The following is a 12,137-nucleotide window of genomic DNA, read 5'->3' as shown; positions in this document are numbered from 1 at the left end:
ACCTCGTCAATGCTCTTCCTGTGTTTCTCGCAGTGGTCTGCACTGCAAAAGGTGGTTATTCAGGCTTCTGACAAGTGGTCACATTAATGGGACTGGACCATGTATTTTCCAGGCCACTTTTATTTTTCCCACCCTGTATTTGCTAATCATACAAATTGTCCTGTGTTTTCTTTTAGAAATGGACACACACATGTGCACTCAATCCAAAGAAAGAAGTAACATGTTTTTACTGTTTTATTTTTATTTGTACCTGAAAAATATCAATTTAAAAAAGCCTCTGATTCAACAGCATGCAAGTAATCTACCGACTAAAATTATAAGAAAAATATCAGAAAATACTTCTTGCAACCCATATATCAATAGTTTGCTTATACTGCTTCACTTACCTGCAAGCACCTGTACACATAATGTTAGGCACTCTCTCTTAGGTCTCACGTACTGAAGGCGAAAACATAGCCATACACTAAAGGTGGCATTAACTCACCTGTCTAAAAAGATTTGGAAACTCTTCAGTATTTTCTGCTTTACGGATTCCTTTGCCGCCACCTCCTTCACTTGCTTTTATCATCACAGGAAATCCAATCCTCTGAGCTGCCTGTAACCCATCTTCTATTGTAGTTACACAACCTTTCTTATACAGTTCTGATGAGATTTTTATCTTCTTTCCACCATATTGTGCTTTCAGCTCTAAAAAAAAAAAGTAGTATTCTTTATAATACAAAAACACACATTTCAACAAATCATCATTTATTAACTAAATGTTTCAGTTTTTTCGAAGAATTGCAAAAGATATCCAATTAGTATCGATATTTTTGGCAACAAAAAAGTAATACTAAACAGGGGATTACATAATGCCCACTAGTAGTTTTAAAACAGCTATACATTAAAAAATAGTCCTTGTGCAAGTATAGATGCCCTACAAGCACTCTGACATAACGAGAAGGGAAGCACTTTTTTCTGTATTTGTAACCACAAGTGAGATCAGATAATATATGGATGATATTCAAAATCTCAATAAAGATACTTCCTAAGTAAGATCTGTAGGGAAATGATACTAATACCTGTAAGTGAATAATAAATTCTCATTTTATTTTGTGAGAAGATTAGTAATTATGTCACACCAACTATAGCAAGAAACAAGAACGAATACTGAAGGCAGATACAGAGCCCCCACCAGGATTTAAACAATCAATATCTCAGTTCAACCCATGATCTGCCATACCTTGTCAGTACATGAAATCCTGTGACGCCAGTGGATCATTCAATTCCATATAACCATGAAAAGTGTTTAACAACATAAATGATAGCCCCACCAGGTTTGCAGTATGCTTGGATAACACAGTGTGCAACTCTGAATTAAACAGAACACAGTCAAATACTATTAATCTAGGTATCTGAGATCATGAAGGGGTGTGGTTTAGATTGCTTGTAAATAATAAAAGAAATAGCTACTGAACATAGGAGTGTAATCCAAACAATTAATCATCACAAATTAAGTCAGCTAAAAAGCAGAGCGAACTTTATAAACCAGAATAAACTGACCCTGTAGGTTATGAAAGCAAATAAGTCAGCAACACAATTTTTAATTGTCTTGATGGACACCTTTAATGAAATTTGTTATGTATATTACAAGAAAGCAGAAACATCCCACTAAACCTAAAAGACTGTGCAAGTGATATATATCACAAATAAATAATGTGAGAATCCTGATAAAACTTTGATATGACAGGTCACCAATGTAATCCAACATTGGACGTCATTTAAACAGGAGTAAACTGCCAAAAGAAAGCCAATCCCACTAGATTAATTAGACTAACATTTTGCTAAGCCTCTTTCATGTCTCAACTAATAGGAAGATGTGAATAAAGTTGAAGCAGTATAGACAATAATACAAATGTTAGTTTTAGCAGAACTAATGTAACTAGTAGACAAATCAGTGCCTATCAAACAAACTCAGACCGACTCAAGAGCTGACGATTATTACGCTATCTCAAACTTTGTAACTGAAAAATAAGAGAAGAAATCTTAATGCCATCAACAAATATCATAAAAAAGATGCCATATGAAAGTGTCTACACAGAATGCTTGAAAATCTCTGCAGTTAAACCTATTTATAATAATGACACCATATAATTAACAACTAATCTCAATTTTCCCCATTTCTAAGATGATTGAGAATTGTATGCAACAGTTTAGCCAGCATTGTGAACACAATAACTTACTCAGTTCTGAACAGAACGGCCTCAGGCCTGGCGCTCTACTGTTAAAGCAGTTGAAAACATTATTGCAAAAAGTGTGTAACTGCTCTGAGAATTAGGCGATTAGTTCTGCAACGCAATTTGATTTGGGCATAGCCCCTGACACAGTCTCTCATAACACACCTGCAACACTGCAGTCTTACGCAAGTGATAGCAAGCAGATTGTCTGCATACACAATCAAAAATCACACAGTCATCTAATCACAAAAGGAGTGCCTCAGAGCTCAGTTCTTGGACCCTTTCTACTTTATCATATTTCATGGATGAGCTCCCCACACCACTGCCTTATGGTACACTGCTCTACACATATGATAAACTAATTGCACAAGACAGTAGTGTGGAGGGGCCACAACTTAAAGAAGCAACAGCAATAGGCATACACACAGCACACAGTTTAAGCAAAATGCGCTGTATATAAATGATACAAAAACTGAAGACAAATTGTTCAATTTAAATGTTCTGGAACAGGACAATAAGTCAGTAAAATTTCTTCATTTTTATACTGACGAAGGACTTAAATGGGAAACTCAGACAGACAAACTGTGCATCAGATTCTCTCAGGTATCATTTGTTCTTTAACAAATTCCCACAAAGTTCCCATACAGTTTGTCAGAATAAATTCAAAAATAAGACTGGAAAATGGATTAAAAGTATTAAAAAAAGATGATGTGACTTACCAAACGAAAGCGCTGGCACGTCGATAGACACACAAACAAACACCAACATACACACAAAACTCTAGCTTTTGCAACCAGCGGTTGCTTCGTCAGGAAAGAGGGAAGGAGAGGGAAAGACGAAAGGATGTGGGTTTTAAGGGAGAGGGTAAGGAGTCATTCCAATCCCAGGAGCGGAAAGACTTACCTTTGGGGGAAAAAAGGACAGGTAAGTCTTTCCGCTCCCGGGATTGGAATGACTCCTTACCCTCTACCTTAAAACCCACATCCTTTCATCTTTCCATCTCCTTCCCTCTTTCCTGACGAAGCAACCACTGGTTGCTAAAGCTAGAGTTTTGTGTGTATGTTTGTGTGTCTATCGACGTGCCAGCGCTTTCGTTTGGTAAGTCACATCATCTTTGTTTTTAGATATATTTTTCCCACGTGGAATGTTTCCCTCTATTATATTCATATCATTAAAAGTATTAAAAGTAGACAATACCATACAATGAAAGAAAATGCAATAGTGTATGTATGCAATGTCGAGCAAGTCAGTGTGTGATGTAGATGTAATGTATAAAGTCATGTGTGTGAACATAATATAAAGTATTGCTGTAATTATCTGAAATATGGTAACATAATGTGCAGATCTAATGTATGAAGTATTTCTGCAGTTATAGTTGCAATGACATGTAGACTGCATGGAAAATGCTCAAAGATTAATAATCTATTCTATTCCATTCTTGAATATTGGATGAAGATTCAGTAACAGATATATTAAATTGTAATGTTTATTTTCATAGACTCCTGCCACCATAAATATATGCTATTAATGTAACTTCTGAGAAAAAATTTATTTAGCTGGCACCACCAAGTTTGGGAAACCACACCAGTTTCTGTGATTCAAATTCATATGTTAAAATGTGCTTAGACCAGAATTTACAAAGACACAAATTTAATGTCTTCTGCAAATTTTCATATTTAAAGCATATTGCTCGTAGGCAACGAAAATCTAGGTAACGCCATCTGCCTGTGAAAACCTTGTACTTCCAGTAACCAGTAGCTCTGTTTTATAAAGAGAGATTTGAAAGTGCATGGATTTCACTAATGTGTCAAAAGTAGGCATCTAATACATAGCTGCACATGTAGCAGTTTATCTGTATCACTTTAGGTATTTTTTTGGAAATCATTTTTGGTTCTCCTGTAAAATTCAGCAAAATGGAGTTACGAAGTTTTCATTGCCTACCATCAATATGATACAACAAAGAGAACACCTTGCAATGACAAGTTTCCTTCGAAGAACTTGAGCATCCGAGTTCGTACACAGCTACACTTTTGGCGTTGGTGGGGGGGTGGGGGGTGGGGGTGGGGGGAGTTTAAAACAGATGCACAAATAAAAGACAATGAGGGTGACTCCAGGAACAACAGTACATTGATTTGTACTGAATGGTGATAAGTGGGAGATTTTCTTGACCTTCTCCCGTCCCCCAACTTGCATTATAGCACATGATAAAAGTATGATGTCGAACAGCAGAATGGCAATTATGTTCTAAAAAGACATTTAGAGTTCTATTGTTGAATTCTGTATAGCAACCTGCTACCTATGAAGTATCAGAATCCTGTGGGACCACCATGAATTGAATTGAAAGAAAGTTGTGCAAAAACAGCATGTAATGCAAGTTATTTGTTTTGTACAGATGGGTAAAAGTTTGGAAACAAAGCCAGGACAGACATAACAGTGCATTATTTAGCTATGATGAACTTCAAGCATGTATTTCTAAATTACCTTATCAACTGAGGCAAGCATACAGTATACACACACTTGTACGGAAATATCAAGTGAAAATACACTTAATAAAATGGCAGTGTCTCCCAGGCAGGGTGTACCATTTGCAACAACTTTTTTACAGTTACATGTGACATGGAAGAAAAGTTGCGAATACACTCAATTATACGACTGTTTTCATGGTAAACTCTACTCTTACATTAAGGAAAAAAATGGCAACAGCTTCCGTATTTGATATACTTGCAAAGCACTTGAACAACTGGGAAGAAAACTGCAAAATGGTTTAAATCAAACTAGAATAGTTTGTTATGAAGGTAGCCAAAGTACTTCTCCAACATTAGGGTCTACTGAAATGATCAAGACATCTCTGGTAAATGTGACTGAATGGAATACAAATTGATATCTATTTCTATAATCTAATAATGTTGTAGTGACACAGAGTCAAGAGTACCCGACAAGAATGTAAGTGGAAATTTTTACAGGTAAGCAAGTCCTGGAGTTTGGACACAAGTGAATGACTAAATTTGCAAAATACTATTAACAGCATTAAAACATTACAAAATACCATGAATATGCTGTTCGACAACATTGCTGAAGAACCTGTTGTTGAGGTTATGAATAAAATTAACTATCTCTCATTCAAGAAATTGAGAGTAAGAACAAACTTACTAAACAAAATAAAAAGCAGCGAACATGAAAAAAGTGTCAAAATAGTAGGTGTACTGAAGCAGTAGTGCTGAAGTTTTCCCAAAGCGTACAATATTTTCCCCATTTTTCAAGCTGGTAGACAAATTAAGAACCCACAATCATTAGTTATAAACATTAAGATAGCTCACTTATTCATGTTCTGCCTTACAAATATTACATTTATATATCTAGTAGAACATAAGTGAAAAGTTCAGACAAGAAGAGAATAGAAGCTCTTGAAATGTGGTGCTACATAATGATGGATACATCAAATAACTAATGAGGAGGCACTGCGAGGAATTAGGCCAAAAAGAAATATATGGCACAACTTGACTGAAAGAAGGCATCAGTTGATAAGAAACAACCTAAGCAAGGAATCATCATTGAGAGAACATTGGGAGGGGAGGGGGGGGGGGGGGGGGAATTTGTAGAGTGAGACCAAGGGATGAATACAGTTCAGATTCAATTGGATGTAGGTTAACAACATAACGAAAAGATAGATTGTTACTTACCTTAAAGATCACATATTACATTGCAGGCAGGCGCAACAAAAAAGACACTTACACATTAGCTTTCAGCCACAGCCTTATCAGTAAAGAAATCACACTCTCTCTCTCTCTCTCTCTCTCACACACACACACACACACACACACACACACACACACACACACACACACACATTCATACAAGCAGGCACACCTCGCACACACAACTGCCATCTCTGGCAGCTCGGACTGGAATGCAACTGTCACACAGAATGGTAGTAGCAATCTGGAGATAGCACGGAAGGGGAAGGGATAGCAGGGCCTGAGGTGGGGTGGGGTGGAATGGGGGAGGGGGGAAAGAAGAGCACTGTCTGGTGGAGTGTGCAGGGACTAGACTGCAAACAGCTACAATGTCGCATGATTGTGGGGCAGGGAGGTAGAAAAAGGGGGGGGGGGGGGAGGTGCAAGAAAGGAGAGGTTTAAGGAGGGAGAAAAAAAAATACGGGTGGATGCATTGGCAGAGGCCGACACAAAAAGAGGGTGGAGGATGAGAACAGGGAGAAGGTGATAGGACAGAAGGGGTGTGAACTGTTGGGTGCTGGGTGCAGGGGCAGTAGGTTACTGCAGGTTGAGGCCGGGATATTAACAGGAGTGGCGAATGTGTTGTAAGGATAACTGTACAGTTCAGAAAAGCTGGTGGTGAAGGGGAGGATCCAGATGGTTGAGTTTGTAGGTTACATCAGTTATGCTGCGATGAAGAGTCTTGTGTAGGATATACTACTGTGGAGAGCTGCATCAAACGAGTCTTCAAACTGAAGACCACCACAGCCACCACCACCACCACCACCACCACCACCACCACCACCACCACATTATTTTTATGTAGTACAAAAAATGTATTAAACAAGCAAAGAAAACTCACCACTTCCAGACCATGCAAGTGTTGGAATGTCTGCAGTCTGAGCAACAATACTTGAGGCTATTTTGTCTCCCAGTGCCCACATTGCCTTCTCTGGTGGCCCTATGAAGGTTATGTTGTGTTTGTGCAGCAGCTCTGGAAGCTTTGGATTCTCTGAAGCATGACCCCACCCTGCCCAAACAGCCTGAACTTGTGTTCGCATAGCTATGTCAACAATCAGCTCAACATTTGCATAATTGTTGTTGTTAGTACCTCCAGGTACAGGTACATAGTGGTCTGCCATTTTTATGTACTCAGCATTTGCTGGAAAAGAAAAAAAAAAAAAAAAGGTTACCATGAATAAGGAACAATGAAATCTACAACAACAATCAAATTGTTCAATCTGCGAGAGATTTTCTGCAGTCAAATACCACGTTGCAATCAGTCATTGTAGTAACAAAGTAATACACAAAACCAAATTCAAGTAACACAAATATGCCTCTATTCATAAACCTCTGAAGAATAACGGAAATAAGCCTCTTGTGACTCCACACGTAACAAGACAAATGATTCAAACAGAATGTGCAACACACGTGATATACAGAACAACTGATGTGAGCGGTACAAACTAAAAAAAACGTAGTGATCATTATTGGTCTGCGTGTATTTAGGCGCAAGTCACCTATAGATGACGCGGCGGAGACCATGCTGTGTGCACACTTCCTATAGGCAGTGTCTTAGTGGCTGGCCTGCACGGATACAGTTGGCAGTAGATTTAACTACATACTGCAGTGACATTACACTCTGTACAATCATACTCACGTGCACAAGTAGCAGGATGTAGCTATCCTTCATGCATTGAAGCTGAAATCATCCTTGAAAATTTATTACTACAAATTATATTAAATAATTGTGTGCAACACACAACAGATCTCTCATAATGATTCTACTTTCACTGTCAATTGACAAGAGTTCTGTAGTTGTAAGTGCCTCCACACCAGCCAAAGAAATATGAATGAAAACGAATAAGTATGTTATCCAATATTGTACAATCAGTCAATAAAGATGGGTGAGAGAATTGAGACTTAACCCAATTGTGACTTCCGTTAAGTCTCTTGTGTATATACACTGACTGGCAAAAAAAGCAACACCTCAATTCCTTACAAAAACTGAAATGATGTGCACTAGCGTAAAATCATCACCAATAAATGAAGCGAAAGGCACAACACGCTCCAGAATAATTTCCTCCACATATTGATGTGCGGTTAAGGCTACGATGCTCCACGAAGATCAAATCCATCCTTGCGGCTATATTGATTCCTACCCACACCAGTACAGAACCAACCTGAAAAGGCATCCTAGATGAGACTGTGCAAGTGGAACATCTTTCCCATGGCCTTCTCCAGACACTCTCTCTTCCGTCATGTGATTGGAGGCCGAATCGTGACCCATTGGTGAACGACACTTGAGCCCATTATTGTACTGTCCAGCCAAGATGTTCCCTTGCAAAACATAGTCGAGCTATGCAACGCTATGTGGTGGGTCCCGGACCTGTAGCAGGTCTTCCAGACTGAAGATTGGCTTCTTCCAGTCTTTTGCAAACAATTGCTCACTAACACTGACCCCCTGAACCTGGCGGAGTCGATTTCGCGCTTCAGTAGTGGTGGTTCGATGGCTGCAGAAAACTTGAAGTTGTAAGAAGCGTCATCTCTCTCCGCTGTTGTTCTTCCGGGCCTGTTCCTGGTCTCCTTGCAAAGTCACCAGTTTCCCTGGACCTCCGTACAGTTCTGGAAATCGTGAAAGGTGTAGTCCCCAACACTTCTGCAACGTAATGCATGCTACAGTCATCTTCCATCAAAGCAACAACTTTTGCAGCTTGTTCAGGGCTTAACAGCAAGTTGACTCCAGAAAACTGATTACAACAATCACAGAAAGACCCTACAAACGTGTGATTGAAAAACGTACAATTCAGGGTACAACAATAAGCGCTAAAAGAGCGGGAAAACATTATTTGTTCACATTCAACGACGTCTTTTCCAGGTTGCATGGAAAACAACAATTGAGGCTGGTGCAATAAACAATCAACACTTCATTGTTGATCACAAGCAAGGCCAATAACATATCCCTTCTCAAAAAACTGGCTGAAGTGCTTCACTTCGATGAAATAGATAATTACACAATAATTACACATAATTTATTGTATGTTGCATTTTTCATGCCAGTCAGTGTATATACACAACTTAGTGGACAGAGCACCTGCCAAGTGAGCATGAGACCCTGATTCGAATTCCAGTCCATCACAAATTCACCACTGACATAAATCAATGCCCACTAGCAGCTAAATGCTATTAATTCCTTTGTGTAATAATAATAATTATAATAATAATGACTACAAAAATTCTGTTTATGAGTCACAGCCTCTATGTTCCAAACATTATGTGTATACACAACAACAGTCATACATACTAGCTGGTTGTGCATCTTTTTTTTTTTTTTTTTTTTTTTTTTTTTTAACTGAAAAATAGTCTCACGCTCAAGAGGCCATTCCCTCAACATAACGGCAGTGACAGGTGTCCCAACAATGGTGTGTCCAACAATACTGGACACAGGAGTGGCATCACGTCAACTTCTTGGACAAGTTTCAGTTCTGCATACGGTAACAGGAAGTATGTATACACATGCTGTCAGATTCTAATTGTCATCATCATCATTTGGGCCCAGCTCCTATCCTAGTCTGATCTTATGGAGTGCTATTTGGCACAAAATACAATCGCATATGGTACACATAGCCTGAAAATTGGACAGCAGACATTACCTATTAGAGGCAGTGGCTGAGCTCAATCTTTGAGATCTTCACAATGTTTTCTTTCAACAAGATAACATAAGACTGCATGTTGGTATTCTCCAGAGGATGGGTGGCCAAGATTTCAGCTCATGGGCCATGCCTGGTCCCAGGCCAAAGTGCCAAAGTGCCCCACCTCACTTTACATTTCCCCCACCACCACGCCACGTTGTCTGAATGCAAGAAGCGAGAAGAGGGAGAAAACAGCGAAGGTGCTGCATTTAAATGGCAGTACAGTCACATTGCATGCGACTGTTTTGTATTTCACACTTCTCAACAACACAGATCACAAACAAAATAAGTTTTCACTATTAATTAATTGGCTTACTGAAGACAATATAGTTTTTATCTGGTACAAACTCTCAGCACATGCACATACACACAAAGTTTCACAGAGGTTCACATTAAAGTTGCCAAGTAAACATGACTTGTTTAGTTTCATAATTTAAAAAAAAGGTCCATCACACAAAGAGGTCAATTGAAATATTATAGAACTTCTGCAATCTCATTATGGAGACTTGGAAAATTCATCTGAGGAAAGTGGTGTAGATGTCCTGGACAGTTTTAACTTGAAAAGATTTATCACTGAGACTGAAATTACTTTGCAGATCGATCAGTCACATCTGCACGTGCACAAGGCACTTTCAACTGAAACAGCAAACGGTCTTGAAAACAGCTCGAAAAAAGACATAAGACTGACAGTGTCCTCAAAACCTTGCAAGACGACAATGAATTCTTCAAATCTCGCACTTTCTTTAACACCAGTGAGCTCTGGGAACTGAACTGTCTTTGTCAAAATGTCTCTGTTCAACATTGTGATTTTCTTTTTAAATGCATCCCCATCAAATCAGAAAGAAGTTACCTTGCAATGTTTTACTGTGGGCATTGTGCAAACAAGACCACTTAAAATGCAAACTCTGCAATCCATTCCAGATGTTCGAACTTTTCATTCATCCATTCCTTTCTTCATAAACTCAACAATGGCGAGCTTTAAATCAAAAAATCATTCCAAGCATGTCCTTGACCTAACCAATGTACTTTCCAGTACTATATGAAGTCTCCATACTCTTTGTTCATTTCCACTTAAAACCGTTTGAACAATGGGTGCGACTTCAGGAATTTTACTAGTAGTACCACAAATGTTTTAGAAGTGCACCATGCCTCTAAATTTAGTATTTCTTGATGAACAGAACAATGAATTTAATTGTAATTTTTTGCTCTTTCATTGACATCTGAAAGTTTAAATTCTCCCTGCATTGTACTGTAATCTCGTTTCATAGCAAATAAGTAGTACCCATCACTTATTTGAATTGAGAATTCTCAGCCCTCTCTTCTGTCATTCCCATTAATTTTAAAGAATTGTGGCGATAGACTGCTAAACTGCCTCTTTTTGTGCAAATAGCCACTGGACCCGTGAACATCCTTCATATCATGGAGAAAGAGCATAGGGCAAACATTGCTCACACCACAATTCTGCCAAACTCAGAGTTGTGCCAACAGAAGAATGTCACACTGCAATGCTAAATGAAATGTCACCCTGTTCCAGGTACTTCTGAGAAAGACTGAGCTAACCCAAGTGACAGGCTGGGACTTGGCATGCCTGTGGCCCACACATACTGCGTGCGTGAAGTGTGGCATGCCGTGGCCAGCCCTGCTCTAGAGTTTGATATGTAGTATAGTCTTCAGTGATATTCATCCCTATTACTCCTGCACATTTTCTGTTGCTATATATCCATCTTCCATTTCATCGTCTCGTTCATTTTCTATTACCTCTTACACTTACAACCCAGAAAAGGACTTCCCTGGTCCTTTTATTTCCCATATTCTTGGTTACCATCTCCCTCCCCCCCTTCCATTTCATTTTCATTACAGCTGTAATTATGTCTTCCACTCCATTATGTTCCTTGATCAATCTGTTTTTTTTCTTCTTTTTTTGTCTCTTTAGTGATTCCCAATGTGTATCTCCAGATTGTTTGTTGAGCAACCCTCAGATTTTGCATGGTTGTGCATCAGCAGTCCTTGACTCACTGCCTAAGTCAAAACCAGTTACAAACTTTTCTTCTTGGGCACATTCAAACTTCCACTTTGAAAATTATGTTTGGTTACCAAAAGCTCTCCAAATCATTTTTACTCTTTATGTTTATTTATTTTCTTGTCCAGTCAGTCATCATATTCAACTACTTTGAATCCTAAAAACCATTTCATATTTTTCTGCAACTGTATTATTAATTTTTACTATTTTCTTTTTAAATTATCAATACATTATTTTTGGTTTTATTAATATTGCGTTTTACCCTTTTTTTTCAAATCTTTTCTATAAAGATCCATCCACTGTTAAAATTTATCTGGATTGGATGTCAACAGTACATCAAAATGAAGGTGGTTCGGATATGTTCCATGAACTCACATTTCTCCTTTTTTTGCAGTTTAATAATATGGAAACACCATCTACGGTTATCACAAGTAGTTTTGGTAATGTGGACTCCTCTGTCAATTCTGAATTTCCCAGTATTTTGATAAATTCTGAT

General features: G+C 38.5%; 1 protein-coding gene across 3 annotated transcripts in view; it reads right to left on the bottom strand.

The window, feature by feature from the left end:
* The window catches only part of LOC126100717 (acetyl-CoA carboxylase), a 444,288-nt gene that overhangs the window by 116,542 nt on the left and 315,609 nt on the right, over positions 1-12,137 (bottom strand). For all 3 annotated transcript variants that reach the window (XM_049911338.1, XM_049911337.1, XM_049911336.1), the window contains exons 5-6: positions 6,792-7,091; positions 485-687 (exon numbers count right to left, since the gene is read on the bottom strand). In XM_049911338.1, coding sequence (XP_049767295.1) covers positions 485-687; positions 6,792-7,091 — 503 coding nt within the window. The remainder of the gene's footprint in view (positions 1-484; positions 688-6,791; positions 7,092-12,137) is intronic.

This window comes from Schistocerca cancellata, chromosome 9 (genome assembly GCF_023864275.1).
Source record: "Schistocerca cancellata isolate TAMUIC-IGC-003103 chromosome 9, iqSchCanc2.1, whole genome shotgun sequence".
In the NCBI taxonomy this organism is placed as follows: Eukaryota; Metazoa; Arthropoda; class Insecta; order Orthoptera; family Acrididae; genus Schistocerca; species Schistocerca cancellata.
This window is presented reverse-complemented; position numbering and strand designations above follow the sequence as displayed.